Source organism: Lissotriton vulgaris, chromosome 1_1 (assembly GCF_964263255.1).
Source record: "Lissotriton vulgaris chromosome 1_1, aLisVul1.2, whole genome shotgun sequence".
Lineage (NCBI taxonomy): Eukaryota > Metazoa > Chordata > Amphibia > Caudata > Salamandridae > Lissotriton > Lissotriton vulgaris.
This window is the reverse complement of record NC_141685.1, coordinates 1113004138-1113028697: the sequence shown is the minus strand read 5'-3', so window position 1 is coordinate 1113028697 and position 24560 is coordinate 1113004138. Positions and strand designations below refer to the sequence as shown.

Sequence of the window (24560 nt, the reverse complement as noted above, 5' to 3'; positions counted from 1 at the left end):
GTAGATATGCCATGCAGAATTGGGAATGCCATATTTGTCACATCTGATCAAAATGCAACCTGTATTACTGTGGCATAAGATATGGACCAATACAGCCACTGGCTTTAACCGGGATGTAATTAACGATTGTCTTAATTTGCAACGGGCAAATCGTATACCTTGGTTGAATTACGTAAAAAACTTTGTGGCCAAGTTAGGCAGCCCGGAATATTTTATTAATCCAAGTGTATGAGGTCCATTACCATGCAAGATCTAAAGACCGCATCTGTGAAGTTTTTGGAGACGGTCAGATTTCAATGTAATTATGCTAACATTTCTGTAATAGAAGATCAATTGCTTCTGACGCATGCAAGGATACAGCCATATTTACGTCACATACAAGGGAGTCATGAAAGGATGGTATTGACACGTCTCAGACTAGGTAGTTTCCATATTATGGTAACATTCCCAAATGTGAATGACTGGCCGCGCACACTGGGCTTTTGCCCATGCTACGATCTTTCTGTCCAGACCACTATACACATAATATTTTTTTGTAAATTGTATTACTTACTTAGGAAAAGGTGGATCCTGCCGATTTTGAAAGTGTTAGGTTTTAGACAATGCCGACCCGCCTTCTATAAATTACAACTATTAGATAACTATAGATTTATCGATCACATAGCCAAGTACTTGAAGGGAGTACTTCGATGTAGAAAAACCTTGTAAGGTTTTCCCTTATTAAATATACGAATCTGTGAGCTGCATTCAATGTGAATCAGATAATATTTACGTAACCTGTCCGATGTCATTTAACATTTGTAATTAGGAAAACACAAATTTTATGGATTTTGTGAACTACCATATTTGATATAGGTTTTAATTGTTAATTTGTGTAATGTATTGTGCTTTTATGATTTGAAACTTTTTAAATCGAATAAAGCTTTTTGACTTGACTTGACCACAGTGGGAGGGTATGCTTTTACTACAAATTCCCCTTTGGCTGGGCAACAATCTGAGGCACACAAAACATTTGGAAAGCATTAAACAATGAGATAATATTTCTATTTCATTACTGAGGATGTGCTGAAGGGCTCCCTATGAAACCATTTTCCACTCTACACACAGAATTTGATCTCCACAAATTGCAATTTTCCAGATACCTTCAACTATGCCACACACTAGACAGAAGCAGGCCCAAGACAGTGGTTATACCTGTAATCAGATCTCTGGAGGCACATCTAAGTACTGAAAAAATGGAAAAGGCAGTACCTCGAAAATATATCAGTCTCTCATTACCAACTCACCAGTTACCTTGACAGCACTGAGAGCCAGGTGGGAGGAAGATATAGGCACGTTCGATGAGGTGATTGAAGGGATGCCCTTGTAGACCCCAAATAACTTGTCATATCATCCAGGCTGAGAATGATCCAAAATAACTACCTGCGTATCATTTACTTTATCCCTAAAAAGCTTTGAAGAATGGCCAGGATACACTCTCTAACCTTCACTAGATGTCATGAGGAGATGGAAGACTGGATTCACATAAGACGGCCTGTCCCAAAATTCCAAAATTAAAACATTCATGAGGAAGGCATTAAACACACCATCTGGCGTACTAAGAAGATGCATACATCTCTCACCAAGGGTATTTTTACTGGGAACAGTAGACGATATTGGCAGTACAAGAGCAGAGAGAACACCAGTGGGGTTAGGTACATTATTAGCTGTAGGAAGCTGGCAACATTCCTGAAAGTACGCTATGCGCCCTGTCATGTAAATAAATACATGCCATTCACATCAAAATGTTTGGGAGAGCGCCTGGGAACTGTAGGAAGCGGACTTTTTATGTAGTGCACCAAAGTGAGGTGCCCTATGTAGAAAGTCCAGGCGACCCTTATTGGCTTACAGGGCTTAAATTAATAATCCCAAATGCTACCTTTTGTGGCAGTATGGACGAGTAGTTTATGCTTATCAAAGATAGTGTTAGGCATTTGTTGAAGGTGGCTCTCTATACAGTGTACCACAACGAACTACACTGTGCAGAGAGTCCTGGCAACCCTTATTGGGTTACAGAGGCAAAAATTCTAACACTAAAAGCTCTCTTTTGTGTTAGTGTGGGCGAGCAGGTTAGGCTTATGGGAGGACAGTGAATAGCATTTGTTGTACTCACAGAGGCAATAAATGAGAGATACACTCAAAGAATAAATCTGAGACCAAGGGGGTCATTAGGATGGTGGACGGACCTGCGTCCGTCCGCCACCCCCGAGGAAGAGGGACCGTCCGCATGGGCAGCGGCGGTCCCTCCATGCAAATTAGGATATGACCGCCACCCTGACGGTCACATCCTGTTCCTTTAACCTTGCGGCAGGTGCTGCTTAAAGCAGCACCCACCGCAAGGTTAAAAATGCATGTTTAACATTTACATGCACAAAGCGGCAGGCACCGCACGGTGCCTGCCGGTTTGTGCATGTAAATGCTAGGGGGTATCATAGGTACCCCCCATGTGCACCCCCCACCCCCAACACCCTGGGGGGCCCGCAACGGGCTCCCAAACACCAAAGACCACATGCTTTTCCACGGCAGAAAACCCGCCGTGGAAAAGCATGTTCCCGCATGAATCCTAATATGGCTGGCGGTGTCTGATAGACACCGCCACCATATTAGAGCTTTTCCGCTGCGGGACCGCGGCGGAAAAGCGGTGGACGGTCTTCACGTCCGCAGATGACCCCCCTGCCATCCTATTCTGGCGGGGGGTCTTTGCAATCACCGTAGCAGTGAATCCGCATCCTCCGGGCCGGCGGTGGCTTCTGACGGCCCGGAGGATGCGGATTCACCGCAATCCTAATCGGCCCCTAATTTCGAAAAATAACTCGTATTTTTATATACATTTTGACACCTGGAACTTCGTAAGCAAGTACTTTCTAAAATATTGTCTTTCACAGGTAAGTAAAATCTTCACTTAAATGCGTCTTTTTGCTTAGTGCTTTCCTATGGGAGAAAAATATATATACGGCATACAGGTACTTGAGGTAGGTTTCTGGAGGTCCCCTTCAGGACTTAAAGTGGTAGGGGGAGTAAGGTCAAAAGTACCACCAGCAGTTAGAGTTTACCTGCCTGGGTCTTCTGGGTGCAGAGGTTCTGGTTGGGTTGGTAGCCTTACATGCTACACCGAAGGAGAGAAGGGCACCACCTAAAAACAGGCTGCAGAGGGGGACTTGGGAGCTCTCAATGGAGGGCTCAGCTCACAAGGGTCCTGGGAGCAAAGGAGCGCAGATGGTCCGCTGGGCTGGTGTGCCCCAGGACTTTGTGGGTTTTAGCCTCACTGGTTGAGGGGGCAAAAATCAGGACAGCTGGTCCACTCTGGAAGTGGGTCTCTGTGGCACTGACGTACCTAGACAGTTGCTTAGTCTCGGTGAAGTCCGAATTGGACTAAAACAGGCCTTGGTTGCAGTGAAGGCAGCTATCAAAATCAAGTGGTGGGGCAGAGCGCAGGGGAGGAAATAACTTGTATTAGAAAAAGGACTTACCTGGGCCTGCAGCTATTGGAGTCAAGCTTCTTCCAGGATCGCATTGCGCACACTGGCTCCCAGACTCCCCACCCAATCCTGGCATTGTTCTCATGCTATAACTGGCATGAGAACAGCGCCAGGTTTGGTCTGAGCAGCCTGGTTTGCTGCTCAGTCAGTGCCTGGGAGTCTGGGTCTGTTCTTCAACCCAGCTGTGCAATACAGCTGGGTTGGGGAAATGTATGTGTGCATGTTTGTTTGGCGGGCCTAAGACAACCTTCCAAACAGACATGTGCTCTTTCAATGTGTGCAACTCTACTCCTCCCTGCTAAGCCTGCTACCATCGTCATAGACGATGGCCCTGCCCTGCCCTAGACCCAGGCCACTTGGCAATGCCAGCAACAAAAAATATATTTTTTTTTTATCTCCTGGCTCTGTGACCAGTGGGGCGATGCTTCTGCACCATAACGGAGGAGCCGCCCCTTGGTTGCTGCAATGGGACCGGTACCCCAGGTATTGGTGCTGTGTGGCTCCGTTTTGTCCTGGCATCTTCTCACTTGGTGGGAAGACGAATCTGACCTTCTGGAGCATGATGACCTCTTTCTGGGCGGCTGCTGCGTCTATATGACCGGGAAGTGGCAGCATGGTAAACCAGACTCTGCTGTTTTGGTGCCTGCGGACTGCAGGGGAGTAGCTCCTCTACTCCAAGGTCCATTGCTGGCAATTTGTGAAGGGTTGACAGTCTACCGGGCTTCTTGGTAGAGACTCAGCTGCAGGACGAGTCGGATTCTTCACAATTGTCGAGACTTATGCAGGCAGGTAGGGTTTGGCTTCAGAAAGCCAACAGAAAGTCTTCAGTTCTCGTTTTTGCAGCTCTTCTTTGTCCTCTTCCCTGTTCACTGCCAATATCCAAGAATCGACTTGGACATCACAGGGGCGTATCTGCTCATGCAGATATGTCCTAGCATGTGATATAATGCACCCTGTCACTTACATTTATTACACGCAGTGTCTGTGCTGGCCTCTGCGATGCTGAAGTCTCTAGTTGGTCTTTGAGGTGTTGGAGTCTGGATTGGAATGAAACAAGCTTTAGTTGCTGCAAGGGGTCTGGTACTCCTGCTATTGGTGCAGGGTGGGTCCAGTTAGTTCTGGTGTCTTTTCACTTAGTGGGGAGAGGAATCTGACCTTCTGGAGTACAGTGACGACTTCCTGGACAGCTGCTGCGTCGGTGGACCTGATGAACATCAAAACAGTGAACCAAACGTTGCGGTCAGTACCTGCAGGCAAGTGGCTCCTCCACTTCAAAGGAGATGCTGTCTGTTTGGCGAAGTGCTGGAGACCCTCTGAGGCTTTTAGAGGATCCAAAGCTACAGGATGAGTTGGGTTGTTGCAGCTGTCTGGAAAGTACCAGGTAGGCAGGCAGGGTTTGGTGCCACAATCCACCAGTATTTATTTTATTTTTATTTTGAAGGTTTTATATAGCGCGAACAAGATCTTTGCAGATATCAGAGCGCTTTACAAAAAACACAAAAACAGGGGTAGGAAAAACAAGCGAGCGATTAACAAGCTTTTGAGCAAAGAATACTTATGGTAATAGATGAGTAGCGGGAAAAAACAAATAATAGCAATGGGTCAAAGGCAACTAAAGCTATCTAAGAAACTGTGTATATGTGTTGGGATACAATCTATGAATCCAAAGTATTCAAGGTGAAAATTTGTGTTCCCATCAGATACCTTAGGTGTCTGCGAGCCTGGAAACGCTACATCGATGATATTTTCGTGGTGTGGCGGGGAAATGAGATCCAACTCAAGGAGTTCCACGAGTGGCTCAATCAGAGGAATCGCTATCTGAAATTCACTATGGAGTATCACTCCTGTCAATTGGCCTTTTTAGACCTACTGATTAAAGGCACACCCAACGGTCTCATTTCAGAACTTTATCAAAAACCAATGGCCCGCAATTCCTTGCTCAACTATCAAAGCTGCCATCCTAAGTCCCTAAGGGACAATTTGCCCTATGGGCAATTTTTGCGCATACAAAGAAACTGTACGTACAAATGTTCTTTTGAAACACATGCGAAGAGCCTGACACAAGATTTATTGGACAAAGACTACCCAAAAAAACGAATACATCAGTCCAAAAAACGAGCGGCGAATAACAACAGAGCCAGCCTATTAGAAATAATGCCCCCCAAAGAGAAAACTGAACATATGACACGTGTCACAACATTCGGTACATTGTCAAACCACATCTCTAAAATCATCAAAAAACACTGGGGTATCCTCAACACTGGGAATGACAAATTGCCTGTCACCCTTTTTGCTTTTAAAAGGGGACAAAATCTAAAGGACAAATTGGTCCACACAAGACCGAAAATGACAATTCCAAGAACCACAGGCACCCTTTGGGAGATGCCCGCAGTTACCGGACATCATCCATGTGGACAGTGTGCAGCATGCCCTCAAACTTGTAAATCTACCCAGATTAATATCGGTACAGAACGACCATGGGAACAACGTAGGTTTACGAATTGTAACAGTTCGAACCTAATCTATTTAATCAGTTGCCCATGTGAAAAAAAGTACGTGGGCATGACCACCAGAAAAATAAAAACGAGGATATCAGAACACAAGAGCTCAATACGTTGCAACAAGCAGGCTACGAGATTAACAAAGCATTTCTTAGCAGCCCACCATGCTCCTACAGACTTACACTGGACAGTGTTAGAACAACCAATGATACCCAAACACATCTCTGACATTAGCACCTTCCTACATAGAAGAGAACAAAGGTGGGTGTTTAAATTACAAACTGATAAAACGGGTCTCAATGAAGACATTCCGTGGATGTCACTGTAGGTAACCCGCTAGTTGGGCGTTCATATGCTGTACATCATGGTTACATCTACCTGTAGAGTATGACTACTGTTTTCCGTTCTACTGGTGGCATTAACGAATCAAATAACACCTTGTTAATTAGCTTGTACCATTTTACAAATACCGGCTCAAACAATAAGGATGAAAATAAATGACTCACGGCGGGCAAACGTCCTTAGTGTTTCTTTTATTTCCATCTATGTGTCGGTAACAACCACATGAAAAAACTACGATCCCCAGCAGCCCCGGGGAATTAGAGCGCGCAACAACACGTAGTCATGTGATTTTTCTCGTAACCCGCAAAAAGAAAGTTTAAATATCCGCTTCCTGTCTGTGTAGTTACCTCCCACATGACAGCCTAGACAGATGTCAGGAGTACCGACGGACAGGTATGCACTTTCGAGACAGAACGGGACTAACTGAGTGGGCTCACACAATCACGTAGCGCTCTTGCACTTGGTGGCGGTAAAGTCTGTTTGTATCGTTGCATATTCCAAATACTCTCGACCATAAGCTTCCACTCGACTTGGACGCTCGATACACAAGCAGTTTGTGTTTTGCTTATTGCATGAGTCATTGTGATAAACCACTCTCACTACAGTTTTCCAGCGCATATAGTTCAACTGATCAGAATGTACCGGTAACGATATGACATCTATTGCCAATACTTCTGATACGAGCCATTTTTTCGTACACGCATAGTCATTGTAAACAAGCGCCCATGTTGGTCGACATATGTAACTTTAGAAACGCGTGATCTATGCGTATTAGGGACAGGGTGTGTCTAGCCTAAACTCCTGTTGGCTCTTCCTCTTTCAATAGTGTTTTCTTCGCTTTTCTTCTCAATAGAGCGGTGCTCCATTTGTACCTGAGCTGTAGCCGGGTGAGGTGGAGAGTTTAGTCCCCAGAAAGTGGGTGAGTGATATTGTCATCCTTTGTCGTCTCAAAGTTGATTCTTTTTAAACTTAGGTTGATTACTAGGCAACCATTGACCAAAACTATTTGGCAATCATATAATTCTCATGAGATAATTGTCTCTTCTCACTAGCTATCGTCATTTAACTGTGTATTTTTCTATCTTTTTGTGTGTGTGTCCGTCCATGATGATTCCATGACTATCCTGATCATCTCGACCGGTGTTCTAAGGTGATATGATTTTTAATCACTATATTACACTCATCAGCAGTAGCAACTTGTGTTAAGGTCCTGAAGAAGCAGTCAGGGATCTTTTGACCCTATTATCCTGCAGAAACATGTCGACCTCGATTACATCTAAGTAGTTATTTGTTACACTACTTTGCACTGTTTTTTAACCTTGGGTGTGGGTAGGATCCTATTAAAATTTATTTTCCACTCCTGCAACCCAATATTAATCCATTCACTCATTTGTTGCACATAGCACTTTCATTATTTGCACTGCTATTTTTTCATTACCCCCTGATACCACATTTCTATCAACATATCCCTGCATCCTTCTACACGATTAGGCTACAATCTACCTAATCCACAGTGGACATGTTTCCACTTCCTTCGGGTGAAGGATCCCAAATGATGTAGGGCGGTACAGGTTGGGTATCTGATGGGAACACAAATTTTCACCTTGAATACTTTGGATTCATAGATTGTATCCCAACACATATACACAGTTTCTTAGATAGCTTTAGTTGCCTTTGACCCATTGCTATTATTTGTTTTTTCTCAGTTTGTAGGGACCGTAGCAATGCCAGGTCAATAAATATTTCCCGTGTACACCCTCTTCATTGTATTAGTGAATAGATGAGTAGCACAATAGGGTAGATACATGAGGGAGCATAGTCAATCCGCTAAAACAATAATACAAGTAGACAGTCAGATAAACGAATATTACAAAGGTGAGGAGTCTCAAATAGTTCCAAAGTGAAGTACAAGTTCAGGTGAATTTAGCCATGAGGATAGCTTTCACTTCTTTCTTAAAAAATGTAGTGGAGGTGATAAGTCTGGTTTATGGAGGGAGAGAGTTCCAGATCCTGAGTCAGCAGGGGCTTTTAAGTCCCTAGCCTTGGTATGCAGATTCACTAGCCATCCTGCTGGAGGAGGTGTGAACACTTTCCTCCAGAGCAGGCATTGTTTCTGGCCTCAGAGAGAGCAGGTTCTTACCTGCAGGGGGTCAGAAACATGTCTGTGGTGGCAAGCTGTACGATACCAGTCAGCCAGCACACTAAGAAGCTGGTAGGTTTTCAGGGGGCACTTCTAAAGTGCCCTTTGGTTGCATGTTTTAATAAATGCACTACTGGCATCAGTATGGATGTATTAAGACAATGTGTTTGATACCAAACACCATAGGTTTTCGTAAAGCCATCATGTAGCTGGTGATATCATAATGACCAGCCCCCAATACATGTACTTAAGATGCCTTCCCTGTGCACTTGTACTATCTAGTAATTGAACTAGACAGCAGATGGGCATAACTGCTCACATGTAATATAATGCACCCTGCCTTAGGGATGCAAGACCTGCTTTGTGCCCTGTTGTTTTTTCACATATTGTTTGCACCATTTCACACAGCCTGCAATGGCAGTCTGCATGAGTTTGGTGGTGAGTCCCTTAGGATGGCGCAATACATGCTGCAGCCCTTAGAGACCCGTTTTAGTACCCATGTCCTAGGTTCTAGGGGTACTATTTACTAGTGACTTACAGCGGTGCTTAAAGTCTTGTCAATTGGGGAACAATTGAACAATTACTTTGTTTTAGGGAAAGGGCACTGGTACTGGGGACTGGTTCGCAGGAACCCACTGCACTTCAGTCAAAAATGCATCAAATGCCAAACAAAAGGTGGGAGTTACCATGTCAAAAAGGGGAACTTTCCTACCTTAGCAAAATCAGATATTGCTAAACACTCCAAATCAGGGGAAGATCTTCCCATTACAGCTCCACTGAAGGAAATTGACTGGTGCTTGAAACTTGAGAAACACATATACCAGGCTAGAGGATGCCCTAACAAGGACAACAATGGGGGAACCTGGTGGAACCTCTTCCAACTGGGCACAACTTGATATGAATGGGAGATGGCCTTATAAACAAGGGTCTATAAGGGAATCTTGGACACAGTATACTATCTATGCTGAAGAAACCTACATAGACATGGGACATTTTGATGCAGTGTCAGCTCTTTCTTTTGCTGATATTTTCTTGTTAAGGTTTCTACCTTGTTAAAATCACAAGGAAAAAAAAAGTCAAATAAAAATAAAAAATGGAGCAGGAGAGAGAAAGTTTACCCGATAACATACGCATCTGAGGGACAGGGTTGGATTTTTTTCGGCTCTAGAGGCTAGAGGGTTATTTGAGGCCATATTACAGTAATCTCCATAGGGGCGCAATGAGTGTTTGGGCCCACTTTTTGCACCTAAGGGCACTTTGGTATTATAGATGGGGGGGGGGGGGGGTTGCAGTTGCTCATGAAGCCTCTTCTATAATATGCATCGTGCTAGTGCACATTTTAAAATGTCACAATCACATGAGGGCGCTTCCTCCACCATGCAAATGAGGAAGCATTTTGCCTCTGCGCCAGCGCTGTATTACAGACACATGGGCAGAGACAAAAAAGGCAGTCAGGCTACACAATGCACTCTGCACCACATACAAGTGGAGCAAGAGTCATTACTTACCCCAAAGTCACCACTCAAACGGCGAAAAGAGGCTCTTACAGACCGCCCATACCCCTCCCAGGGACCCCATGCAGGTGTGGGCAGTTACTAAATATACCCATGTGAAGGGGTATCTATGGCTTCCCTGGAAATGCAGGCTGACTTGCTGCCAGCAAACTGATAAATAGACTGGTGGCTTAAAACAACAAGTCTGTCTTTCAATAACATCCTGCTCCCATGCCAGGAGCAACAGTACTATAGCTATGATGCAGCACACACACTTAAGAGTGTGCTGCATCGCAGTGTGGGACAGTGGAGAGTAGCTATAATACGGCCCCATGTCTTTTTTGATATAGAACCAATTGAGGATCCGTAACTCAAGAAGGTGAGACCCCCCATAGACCCCCGTGAAACCTAAGATTGCAGCATGGCAGGGAAAAATGATATAGAATGGTAATGGGAAACAAAATTGTGCAACAGGTACAGTGGACAGAATGATAAAAGGAATGGTAGAGTAATGATTGTGGAGCAAGGAGAGCGATAATGCAGAAGCGAGGGAGTCAACAGTGAAAGGAAGTGAATGGCTTGAGGGCTAAAAGAGACAAACTGAAAGAAGGGGCTACGTAGACAAGTGAGGGAACGAATGAGCAGCCGAGCAAATGTGAAACGTTTAGAGCCTGGATCAGGGCAATGGAAGAGAAAGTCCAAAGCCAAGTAGTAAAGGAATAAGGAAAGGAATGAATACTGAGAACTTAGAGAATGGACTAAGGTCCGCAGCAAAGAAGGAAAAGAGAGAGAAGACAGGTGCAGAATGAGCAAGAAGGAATATGCATGGCATGACAAGAGGGAGTGAACAAGAAGAGGGAGTAAGCAAAGAGAGGGAGTGCCAAGAGAAATAGGCAGCAAACAAGTGTGCACTACAGCAGTGCAGGATGGACTGTTACAAAGAAGAGTACTGGAAGTGCCAAGGCAAGCAGTGAAGTGGAGGAGGAGATGAAGAGTTGCAAACTGACTCTCACCTCAATGATTTCTCTGATCTCACAGTGTGTTTCCAGAGCATCCAACTTCAGCTGCGCCGTCCCCAATGTACGATCCTGTTTAAAAAGGCCCCTGGAAACAAACACAAAATGTTACTAAAATGCTGTTGAGAAGGGGAATCAGACCAATCTACTGGTGGTGCTGGGGTTTAGGGAAACAGCCAGCAAACAGGAGAGACCTACAAATCACAGCACACCTCTATCTCTGGGAGCCCTGCATTTTGCTAAGGCACCACATAGTCTCCTTATTGTATGAACACCCATCTGATGATTATTGTCGTCGCTTTGGTGCGCGAGGGAGACAAACCATGTGCGCGGACGGACAGGCGCTGTGCATGCGCATGGCGTCTCCTCAGGAACTTTTAAGTAAGATTGTCCCAATGTTCTGCGGACACAACTGGTGTAAAAGTACAAGAGGTGAGCTTCACACACGCTCTGCCCTTGTGACCCTAACACTAAAGATGGCTGGCAGCATCGGTTCTTCCTGTGAAATAAAACTACATTTGCAAACCCAGCCGCGAGGAGACAGTCGAAAAACAGCTAAGGGAGTGATGAAGAGAAACTGAAGAGGGGCCCAGGTGAGAGGGAACCATAAAGTGTCTGTCGCATTCGGAGTGCCATTTTAACTTCAGCTGCACACTGGTGTGTGTTCGGATGTTGGCGACTGGAGCTATGCTGCTGGTGATAATTGAATGATGAATGCACTTTAGGCCCAGACTTTTCTCACTTATTACCACGGAGGCTACATATGCTTCTGAGGAATGTCTGCTGCGGGACTACACGGGGGTCTCAACGCCCTGCACCCCGGTTTACTCCTATTACTATCGGCCGGGCATGCAGTATGAGCTACGCGGCATGTCTGCAGTCACCTCAAGAAAAGAAGGCATTAGGAAAGAAACACATGAGAGGAACACAACGAGGCTTGGGAAAGTCACGGGTGACACTGAAACGGGAGCTATCCACCAAATGTTGAAAGTCTTCTAAAAATACCAAAATGTAGGAGTAATAATAAGTCAAACATTTTCCCAGAAATAAACCCATATAGAGTTGTGATCCAATGTTGTCTCCAAGAGAGTGTCACTGCTTGAAACCTTATAAAATTCAGTGAATAGTTAATAAGTAATCTCCAACTAGCCACACCACTGATTCTCCGTGCATGCCAGGCAAAGAAAGCCCAGATTGTACTGGGAAGCAAGTTACTACTGCACCCCGGATTACTACTATTACTATCGGCCGGGCATGCAGTGTGAGCTACGCGGCATGTCTGCACTGCAGACACCTCAACAAAAGAAGGCATTAGGAAAGGAACACGAGAGAGGAACACAACGAGGCTTGAGAAAGTCACGGGCGACACTGAAACGGGAGCTATGCACCAAATGTTGAATGTCTTCTAAAAATACAAAAATGTAGGAGTACTAATAAGTCAAACATTTTCCCAGAAATAAACCCATATAGGGTTGTGATCAAATGTGGTCTCCAAGAGAGTGTCACTGCTTGAAACCTTATAAAATCCAGTGAATAGTTAATATATCAAGTAATCTGCAACTAGCCACACCAATGATTTATTCTCCGTGCATGCCAGGCAAACAAAGCCCAGATTGCACTGGGAAGCAAGTTACTACTCACACTTGGGAAATAATTCATGGTTCCATGTGGAATACAGGATTCATCATCATCAGGTCAGACCCTAAAACACTCTGCAGTGCTTTAAAACTGCCAAGGCCACTATGGTTGTATGGCCAGGTTATCCAAATTATGTGGCATGGTTATTTAAAATTATTTATGAGACAAAATGCCAAATTCCGCAAAACATTATATGGTAGTATATATTAATTCATTTCACCTCAGAACATTTTATTATGAAATCTGCAAATGATGTGGCAACTTATTCAGTAACTGCAACTCCCTAATTATGTGGTAATTGGCTGATGCTACAGGAACACATACATTCACAGGTCTTCACCTTTGTCCATTGTTTATGAACAGTTAATCCATGAAAGTAAACCCAAGCTTTTTAATTTCCCTCAGTGCTCATTGTTAGGAGCACTCTGAAAACAAGCAGTTGCAATGCAATAGGTCTCGTATTTGCAAGAGTTTTAGCTGTTGGCATTGTAAATGACAATGCCTTTTATTTACGTGTTGGTTTTTAAAACATAAATAAAAGGCATTGCCACTTACAATGGCAATAGCTTAAACTCACGGAAATGCAAGACCTATTATTGCATTACAAATGCTTGTAAACATGGTTTCCTAATTTTATATTTTACTTTAAATGTATATCTTTTTACTTAGTTTGGACACAGTAAGTTCTTTGGTCTAGGGTTACACTCTTGCTCAGACACTGCTCACATGTATTTTTTGACTCCTTCGTTAACAAAGCTGCCATGAGCAATTTCTTACAATCCTCAAATAGGGGCTTAAGCTACTGAGACCTCCTCCACAAACAAGCCTCACCTAGTCAGAAATCCATAAACCCTGTTCATCCATCATAACTGCCACTACCTACACACCACAGTCATAAATGCAACAATAAATCCTAAACTCCGTAAACATGCCTTTTGAGACTTACACCCACAATACTATGAGCCAGATGTACAACCGTTTTTTGCGGTCGCAAAGGGGATTTCGGCGCCTTTGCGATTGCAAAATAGGTCAGCCCAATGTACTAACCCTATTTTGCGAGTCACTAATCAGTTAGCGACTTGCAAAATAGGATTAACGACTCGCTATCAGGAAGGGCCATACCAAGGGTGTCCCTTCCTAATAGCGAGTCCATTACCTATGTATGAATGCTTTGTGACCGCAATTGCAGTCGCAAAACATTTGCAGGTTACCACCCTTCTCAGAAGGGTGGTAAGGCACTCGCTAACGGGAAGGTGTCCTCAGGGGACCCTTTCCCCTTTGGGAATGGATGCGCAACTTTTTTTTTTTAAGAGCAGACAGTGGTCAGAGGGACCACTGCCTGCCCTTAAAAAATGAAACTGAAATGTTACTTTTTTTATGCATCCCGTTTTCCTTTAAGGAAAACGGACTGCATTAAAAAAAAACTGCTTTATAGACAAAGCAGTCCCAGACATGGTGGTCTGCTGACCCCAGCAGGCCACCATCCCTGGGAGTGCCAGCCATTCCCAATGGGGTCGCAAATTACAATAGCATCATTCATATTCATGAGGCATGCAATTTGCGACATCATTGGGAATCGCAAACAGTGTCTGAGACACTGTTGTACATTAAATTTTGCAACTCTCAATTTGTCGCAATTAGCGAGTCGCAAAATTCAATGCTCATACTTCTGGCCCTATTTTCATTAAAACTTTAGATGCCTTCACCACACGCCTCCTTCAGGCACATAAACCACCTCCCCTTCAGAAACCTCCACAACTGACTGCTAACACTCCTCCTTTGTAGGGCTTCCATGACTGCCCACAAACACTTCCCATTAAAGAAGCCTCCATGATGTCCACAAACACTCAATACCCTTAAAAAGGCAATTTAAAGAGTCCTCCACAACGTCTCACAAAAACTCCTTTCCTTTAGAGGGCTCCATTACTGCCAGAGGCATATCTTTAGGAGAGGGTGTTTGGGATGGAACAACTCTCCAGTAATTTATCACTCAAGTCATACCGCTCTATGGCTTTTGGGTCCAGCGGTAGGTACAGTCAGGCCTGAGTGTCGATTTAAACCACGTGACCCTGCGTGCAAGTACGGGCATTGGAGCGGCCCTCCCACCGAGGCTGGAGGCTTGGGAACAAGATCTAGACTGGTGCAGTCAAGCCGAGAAGGTCATATATCAAAGCAGGGGCTACTCTAGGAAGTGGGCGAAGGTCTTGGGGGAGGGAGGGAAAGGTAACAAGGGAATTGAAAACATTGTCTCGTATCCTCAAAATAATGACATTGGTTGCTGCTAGGCTCGCTCAGATGGGCCACAGGCGGCGGTTTTACGAACTGATGGACCTTTGCGATTCCCTGGTTTTTAGGTAAGAAAAGACAATTGTGTTTAAACCTGTGTTTACCCGGATGTAGATAATTATGTGTATCGTATCTGAGCAAATGGTTGAATAAAAAGAATTATATATATATCTTTTTTTTTAAAAAAGAACAGGCATTGGAGTTACACGCCAGATAAATCTTCATGGTGGTGTTCGGTTCTGGACACACTCCTCCAGCAAGGAAACTCGGCTCTTATCCAGACTCGAATTCTCTTCAGCACCACTTTTTCCCTCTCTTTCGGGCCTCCCACATATGTAACTGTGACAACAGAAGTCAGCTCTTTGTTAGTGCTCGGACTGACATAGAAACAACACTGGCAGCTTCTTTCCTTAGGCCCTCCTGCAGTGGGTCACCGCAATGAGATTCGGTCAGTAATGTGGGCTTTGTGGGGTGCGAGGGCAACATTGAACTGGGCACAGCCCTGACCCAGCTATAGTGCTCCATGCCGTCCGCAGTGCAATTCTGAAGTGCTAGATTAATGACTGTTCTTTGTGCCCTATGGTGGAGACAACCCAATTGGTTATTTGTCATATTGGAATCAGAGCATTCTGTGTATAATCGCTGGACAACAGTTTTACTAGATTGAAGGGTTAATGTTACTGCTCCAGAGTATTTCATGTAATAATATATGTGTGTTCCATGTAATGCAGTGACTCTACCTAAAGAATTAGAGGTACCCGTATCCTGTGGCTTCAGTAGCTGATGAGGTCTCTGTAAAATGCATCTGCAGTCTGCGAGGTATCTTTAGATTGATCTATAGTCATAGGTGCCAGTGGCCTGTATATGCAGTGCCCTATATCTTTGTATGCAATGCTTCATGTTCCGATTTTAGATTACTCCAACAATGTTGTGCACTTTCTCTGCAGTCTATAAGTTACCTGTACACGACTTGTGCTCTGCTATGCATAAGTACATTGTGACTACAGCATGTGAGGTACCCCTAAAATATAACTGTATATATAGGGTGACCACATTTTCACACATAGAAATAAGACTTATATATATATATATATATACCAAAAGACCCAACTCCCACAGAGAATCCATGGAAAGCAGGCACGGACACGAAGTGGCATTCATTGGATTCGGCATTTATTTATCAGTGCAGGACGCCCTCAATCACGAGCACAAGGAGAGGCGCGTTTTAGCCTTCAGGAGGCCTTTGTCAATCTAGTTTGGCAATGCATAGCTCATAAGTTAAATAGCCCATCCCACTAACCCAATTGGTAAACATAGAAGACATACTATAGCGAGTGTATTCCCATTGCAGCTTAAATGCAGCATGCTCGCGCTGCCTAAAGCTCTTCATAATCATAAATGCAGGTAAGACACAACATACTAATATATAGTGCACACTGCAATAACCAAAAGGTGCAATTTTACCAGTAAAGTAGACCAAATATATGATGAAGCATGTATAACAATTAAAGTACTGGTCAGTGGGATGCATACGGGCACTTAAACAGTTCAGCCAAACTCACATCCAGTGTTGCCTGTATATTCTAAAACGTTATCACAAAATATTTTTAAAACTGCTGCCGCATACTCGTAGAAGTCCTTAATGACTGTACATTGTCCCGATAGCTCCTTTGAGCTCTTATCTATCCCGCCACAACATAACATCTGACTTAGTCCAGGAAGGAGAAGTAATCTCTGCCTTATCTTTGTCAACAGCTACTACTGCGTGGAGCCCCGGGTTCGATAAATATTCTTCGCACATAAGGTAACTTTTTGTATCGTTAATGATATGTCGCCTCAAAGTTAATTCGGGCACACGTTTAATCTCTGCCACATCAATATCAGCAGTTGCTACTGCGTGGAGCCCCGGGACCGGTAAACATTCTTCACGCATGAGATAACCTCTTTACAAGATTAAAGAAATGCTGCCTCAAAGTAAATACGGGCACATGCTTGCTATCCCTTACAGACTGCAGATCCCACAATGCAGTATAGTAGTCTGTTAAATGTAGGCAATGTAAACCTCCTGATGTTATTGCAAAGTCAGTGTCAAAGGCGGTATATATATATATATATATATATATATATATATATATATATATATATATATATATATATATACATATACATATACATATACATATACATATATATATATACATATACACATATACACCCAAAAAAGAAGCAAGTTTAGGTGGAGAGCAGCTCCTGTATAGAGCACCCTACAACACCAGCGACACTCTAAATTTGCACACATATCAAATGTCTGCTTTTCTGTCAAAGTTTTTAAGCATAGGATTAGTACAGTGCCATCCACTCAGAAATAGAAAGGGACAAAGTATTTTGCCATTTTTCCAGTAAAGTCTTTAAACATAGGAATAGCGCCGTGTCATCCATACTGAGCTGTAAAATGACAAAAGCCATTTACCACTCCAAGCAATGTATTACTGCTTATGATTGGTAAAATACCATCCTTGACAACCTGAAATGAATAAAAGCAACTCCCAACACGTGTTTCGCTATCATTATAGCTCTTCAGAGAGGTCCAGCTTTGTCCAGACCGAAGGAACCCCACCCGAAGGTCCTGAGACAAGAGCGCTGCTTCAGCCAAGATGTAGAACATCCACCTATGTATGCTAAGGTACGAGGTCCACCACTGAACCCAGAGATCTACAATCTATAACCGCTTAGCTTTAGTTGTGGGGGATAACACTATCAGATAACGACATGGCTTTTTATTGTATCTGGTTTATTAACCATGTTGATGACAATATTGACATGCATTTGTTTTCTAATTATGACGCATTTATTGCATCTTAGAGCCCAATAGTTTAAATAAACATTGCAAACTTCCTTTGGACTCTTTTTATCTTATTTTGGACAAGTACAAGTGAGAGAGTGAAAGAGTGTGTCCTGCTACCACGATCCCTTAGAGGTTTGAGAAGGTTGTGTTCTGGGGAGCCAAATCACTTGTCTTTCTGGAAAGGTTATGAGGGCAAGTGAGGACTATAGCTATTCGGACTCACGCTCATAGATACGGAGGTGGTATGGTGACAGTTCCTACATACTGATGTTCTATGGTCCCAAGCATAGTTCTGCTACTGAGCAGAACACCTGCAACACCTATATGTCTTATTTGATATTCTTGATGTAGCTCTGCAAATGTTATGACTCCCCCCTGTCTCCGCAGGTCACCCACTTTGGAGAGTCCCATGAGGTCCCATTTGTCAAACCCCTGCTGCTTTACCATCATCCCTAGCTGCCAGTTATCCCAGAGGCATAGCCCATGTAAGCTTGCCTCGCCAGCCTAAAGCATCGAGTGCATTAAGCCAAAGAGTGAGTGTGGCTGCTGTGGGGATCGATAAGAACTTGGGGCGTGTATTACCATAAATAGCCCTGAGGTATCCCCCCTGGATGGTAAACATTGTTTACCACAAAACCGGAACACCGTATGCCATTACAACGTGGTCGTTACAATGGCCGCGTTGTTACAACGCATGCCATTACTCCGCAAGTCAAAACAACAACTTGCTCTAGGGGTCAGAAGGTGTTGCATTTAAAATCCAACACCTTCCCTACTGTTGCAGAGACTGGAGTTGCAATAGTAAATTATACTATTCCAACATCCAGTGTCCCCCTAGAGCAATTTGTTGTTCCGACTTGCGGAGTAAATGCATGCATTGTTACAAAGCGGTTGTTGTAATAACAGCTTTGAAATGGCATGCGTAAAAAAAGCATGCAAGTCAATGTAGCATATTCTCTCTGGATGCATGGCCTGCCTGCCTATACGATAAGCTGGCTTCCCTTCTGGGAGATGGGCCCAATGATTAATTGCAATGAGCTGCTCTGCCCAGTAGTATGCTTGTATTTCGGGGAGGGCAATCCCGCCATCGTACCATCCCCTTGTCAGTTTTCTGAGGGCAATGTGTGCGGGTCCCCCATCCCAGAGCAGCATGCGGATTTTCTTATCAACGGCCTGAAAGTAGGATGGAGGGACCTGGTAAGGTGTGTAGTGCAGTGCATATAGAAAGCGGGGCAGTGCCATCATTTTAAACAGGGCAGTCTTCCCTAAGAGTGACACAGGCAGGGTCCTCCAATGTTGTATATCTCCTCGGAGGCATGCAAGAGGTGGCTCCAGGTTATGTGCGAAAAAAAACTCTGGATCCGCTGTACTGTAAATCCCTAGATAAGGAACCCCCCCCCCCCCCCCCCTCCCCCCCGCCGTGATATTGGCAGCACAGTCTTGACACAGTTGTGGGGCTAAATGAGGGATTTATCCCAATTGATAGCATATCCTGAGAAGCGGCAGAATAGGGTAAGGATGTGCATTATCCTGTGAAGGGAATGGACAGGGTCAGATATATTCAACAGGATGTTTTCTGTGTAAAAGGAGATTCGGACCTTCCAGTCCTCTGTCCATTTTAGTCCTCAGATCAGGGGGTCGTGCCTGATCCAAGCCACTAATGGATCCATAACTAGGGCAAAAATGAGAGGAGAGAGTGGGCAGCCCTCTTGTGTGCCGTGCCACAGCTGGAACATCGAGGATGTACCACTGTTGACCGTCATCTGGGCCAGAGGGCCAGGTTTGTAAAAGTCATACCCACGCCAAACAGCGTGGGCCGAGGGTAAGGCCTCAAACCTGTTTGGCCACTCAACTGTGTCAGAGGCTGTACGCCCATCAAGAGACAGTACGAGGGCATCTTCACTGAGCCTCTCATCACGTCCCAAAACGCCATGTAGGCAGCTCAGGTTAAGTGAGGTATTGCGCCTTGGCATAAAGCCAGATTGATCAGGATGGATTAATGACGTTATCACCCAAAGCAGCCTGGTGACAAGCACTTTTGCCAATATTTTTCTTCAGCATTTAATTGTGAGATCGGCCTGTATGAGGAACAATCATTAGGAGTTTTACTCTCTTTGAATATCACTATGATACTGGCTAATCTCTGATCAAAAGGTCAGAATGCCGGCTTTCCTTATACATTTGCTTTAAATGAAGCACAACAGTAGGGGCCGTGAGTTTGTAGAGTTCAATTGGCAGTCTGGTGGGGTTAAATCCTGGATCTCCTGGATTTTTTTGTCCTCTACGGATTCTTTCTCCAAGAGCGCCTTATCTGTTGGTGTCAGCCCAGGTAGCCGAATATCAGCCTGTAGCTCAAGAGACTCCTCGGCAGAGGCTGTGAGGGCCGGAGAGTAGAGGCATGTGTAATAGGCCGCAAAGGCGTCCGCCACTCCCTGTCGGGTGTCAACTCGTTCCCACCCGTTCGTTCGTATGATAGGGACCCATCTGTTCATATTTTCTTTCTTGTGTAGACAAGCTAGGAGTTTCCCTGCTCTGTCTCTCACTTCATAGAGATGCTGTTGGGCTGTATGATAGCTGGCTCTGTTGCCTACTCCGCAGCGTCCCTATACTCCTTTTGATTGAAACTGAGAGCGTGGCGCACGCCGTCACGGTTCGTGTGATTCGAGTCTACCAGCTTTGTCTCTAGGACTTCGATCTCACTCTCTAGCCCCTCCATGCATGCCCTCTTTTCTTTTTTATGTCCCACCATTAGTGAAAGGGACTGACCCTTTATGACTGTCTTGTAAGTTTCCCATTAGGTCATTGGAAAGCCCCCAGAGGTCTCGCTCTCGCCAAAGTATCTCTCTGTGGCCTCACAGAGGCCCTTGCGGATACGAGGCACCTTAAGGTACCATGGGCTGAGTACAATCCTTTTATGGTTGTGGAGGGGTGGATGTTCATACACCACCCATATCTGGAAATGGTCAGAAATGCCTCCTACAAAGTGCTGGACCTCCATGAAGCATGGGAGCTGTGATTCAAGAGTGAGAATGTAGTCAATGTACGAAAGGCTACCATGCGCCAGAGTGAAATGTGTAGTGTTGTGTCGCGGAGTTACGGATGCACCAGGTGTCAATCAGTCAGGAAGTAGGCAAGCGGCCTGCGGGAGGGTCCCTCTGTCTTGAGAGGCCAATGGCCCCTGCAGTCATCTAGGGCCAGGTTAAAATTTCTGCAGCTAATCAGTCCACCCTCAGGGAGGCAAAGCAGAAAAGCACCCAGGTCAAGGAACAATGCCCCACGCAATCTCGGGGAAACCAAGATGATATTTATCACTTCTCCCTCCAAGCGCTCAGAGAGCGCAACATATCTACCAAGTGAATCTGGCCAGGTACTCTGTATGATGAGTGGTAGGGATTTGCGTAGTACAATGCCCACCCCTCTCAGGCGGTCTTCAATCCCACGTGTACCACAATTTTGTATCCCCATCTGTCTAGGGCACAAATTGAGTGCCCATGGAGATGCGTCTCCTGAAAGAGCACAACATCTGGGGCATATCCTTTGAAGTATTAGAATACCACTCCCCTTTTAAGTTTGTCCCACAGCTCGTTTGCATTCCAGGAGAGCACCTTGAAACGGGGAGAGGTTAGTGTGGTGGCCATGAGTGGTGGGAATTAAGGTCCTAAGTCAGGAGGAGACAGGGCTTCGGCCGGGACAGTCACAGCTTCATTAGTGGCAGTGTGCTACTATGGATATAAAAGATGAAAGAATAAGAAATAAAACACCAACCCCCCAACCATAACCCCCCTCCCTGCATGGTAGGTCTAGAAGCTACCACTCCCCCAACTCTGCAGAGCACTTGTCGCCCCAACCCAACATATGTAAACTATAGAATACGGAGGCCAAATGTGAGGTGACCCCCTCATGTCTCTCGCGAGTGCTATAAAATTACAACCAGTTGAGTGGTCATTGCGCCGGGTCGCTGATGGGATCTCCATCTTGCTGGCGATGGCCAGCTCCATTTTGCTGCTTCAATGCCTCAGCCCCTCCACTTCAGCCTTCAAATCATGCCCGCAGCCAGGGTTCCCAACGGTTCTCCAACCAGCCCCATATGTCTTCAGGGCGGGACCAGTATCAGGTCTTACCCTCGGCCGCAACACAGAATGTCACTGGGAAGATCAAGGAATATTTGCTCTCGTGGTCTCGGAGCGCTTTCTTCACTTCGAAAAAGCAGCAGAGCATTTTCTGAACTTTCAAAGTAAAGTCCAGGAAGACTGTAATGGCAACATTTTTATACTTAAGAGGAAGAGGCTGCGGGCCGTTTGAAGGAGAACTTCACAGTCACGTTAATTGAATATTCTAGCAATAATAGGGCAGGCTGGAGTTCTTGCTTTTGGCTGGGTCCCCGGGACATGGTGGGCCAGCTACACCAAAAAGTAGTTGGAGAGGCCACGGGGCTGGAGCATCTTCAATACAAGTCCTTCCACAAGCAGGTCAACCGCCAGCATTTCCACACGCTCGGTTACTCCAATGATGTGGATGTTATTGCGCCGGGAGTGGTCCTCCTGGTCTTCCAGCTTGGCTTCTAGGGATTTGGAAGTGGCGCTGCTCACAGACCTGGGCCTGCAACGCAGTTATATCTGTCTTAAGAGAGGCAGTGGTATCCTCCACCTCCTTCACAAATGCACCCATATTGAAAAAATCAGCTCTCATTAGCAAGACACTAATCATTGTGCAGATTCTTGCATCCAGGGAGGTTCTCACCCCCTTAATTGCTGTCATCGTGTCTAGCAGAGTGAGCGACTCCGTTTCCGGGGATGCCAAAGCGGATTGTGCCGGCGTGCCCGATAGTTACCTGCAGAAGGCACCCCCTTGGGGAGTGTATACCTGTCCATTTTGGTTTGCTGCGTTCCCTGAGGTCCCTTCCCTCTATTATTGCATGGGGCTGGTAGAGTGCTTGACCTGGTTGACATCGGCTCAGGTGAGAGGGAAAAAAGAGGGGGAGCCGCAGGAGTACCCACCACCGACTGCCTGGGTCAATTAAAAGTCGGGTTTCCTGCCGGCTTCTTGACCAACCCCCTAGGTAACATCCCCACAGTGTGAGGCAACCTGTGGAGAAGAGAGTCTTCACCCCCCAGAAGGAGCGCCCCACAGACGGTCAGCACAGGATTATGTAGGACCCCGGGCGGAGGGGGCAGCCCTAAGGAGCACAAGGCAGTAACTGCATGGGTTCTGGTTCGTAGACTTTCCCAGGGCCCTTGTCCGGTAGTGTGCATGCTGCCGGTCACCTCTGCTCCCACCTCACACTGCAAAGCTAACCTTCAAGCTAGGGGAGCATGGAGAAAGGTCTAACAGTTCGATGCGCACCTTGAGAGGTGCTGTGACCTGAGAATACTTTGGCAGCCTGCTCAGCAAACCCAAATATTTGATGCCTAATCTCTACTGACGACGGATAATGATCCAGAAACACATGTATAGAGAAGGCCAGTACAACTTTGTAAATACTCAAGACAATCCTGCAAGCATACACGCTTTGTGAACTGCATTGACCACAATGCTCAGGGGCGACCCGCTGGGAGGTGAAGCAGTGTGATCCCACATTGGTTTCCTCTTTAAAAGGCTCCCTCGAGCCGGTTGAGCTGACAAGCTCGTGGGAAGGCACCTGCGCGCCTTGAGAGGTACTGTGACCTGAGAATACTTTGGCAGCCTGCTCAGCAACCCCAAACATTTGATGCCTAATCTCTAATGATGACTGACAATGATCCAGAAACACGTGTATAGAGATGGCCAGTACAACTTTGTAATTACTCGAGACAATCCTGCAAGCATACACGCTTGGTGAACTGCATTGACCACAATGCTCAGGGGCGACCCGCTGGGAGGTGAAGCAGTGTGATCCCACATTGGTTTCCTAACAGTTCGATGCAGCCCCCAAAGGGTGAGGAGGGCCGGCCAGGATGATCTCACCACACTGCGGATCCTCCCGGTCAGAGCTCCTGGAGCATCCGGCGCTGTTAACCCTGGTGTCCAAGTGCCATGGTGTCCTCGCCCCTCCCGGGATCGCAGCAGCCGACCAGAAGGCACAGCAAAACGATGCTTCCTCTTCTGCTCAGGCCCACTGCCTGGATGTAGTTAGACCGCCCGGCGGGGCCTCTGCTGATTCATCCAGGGCCGGGGGCCTGTGAGTCCATTAGCATCACACTAACCCCTAGAGATGTGTTTTCCATAGAGTATACAATGTAGTTGCAGCCTATCTACTCATGTATCCATTTCATTCGCCAGATACTCTTCTATCGAAAAAACGCTTTGACGCCTCGTCAGGGGTAGTACGCGCTATATAAATGCAATTACATTACAATACAATTGTTATGCCCCTTGGATGTTTCCTGTAGTGTCACAGAATTATCTGCTGTGAATGCCAATGCCTTTGCCTCTGCCCCCCCCACTTAAAGAGGGCCCATGAAGGCCCACAAATACTGCTTTCCCTTTGAGGGCACAATTATTGCCAGCAGGCAGTCCACTATTTAAGATGTTCCAATGACTAGCCAACAAACACACTTTGCATCAAGGTCCTCTGTCAATAGAGCTCACAATCAGCTCTTTCTTACCCCTTGTGGATAACTTCGAACTTGATGCCTTTGGCTTGTATCGCTCTCTTCAGTCCACGATGTCCTCGATTGATAGAAAGCTTAAATTGCTCTTTAAAAACTGAAAGAAGAAATATAACGAAAATTGCAAATTAAAACCCTTGAATATCACACAACAAGAGAGGGCGAAATGTGTCACAAAAACAAGGAGAAGGCGG

At 45.5% G+C, this 24560-nt stretch overlaps 1 protein-coding gene across 2 annotated transcripts in view; it reads right to left on the bottom strand.

Annotated features, from left to right (window-relative positions):
* Positions 1 to 24560, bottom strand: part of CC2D1A (coiled-coil and C2 domain containing 1A) — a 205185-nt gene that overhangs the window by 84415 nt on the left and 96210 nt on the right. For both annotated transcript variants that reach the window (XM_086963634.1, XM_086963638.1), the window contains exons 21-22: positions 24364 to 24463; positions 11008 to 11098 (exon numbers count right to left, since the gene is read on the bottom strand). In XM_086963634.1, the coding sequence (XP_086819760.1) occupies positions 11008 to 11098; positions 24364 to 24463 (191 nt within the window). The remainder of the gene's footprint in view (positions 1 to 11007; positions 11099 to 24363; positions 24464 to 24560) is intronic.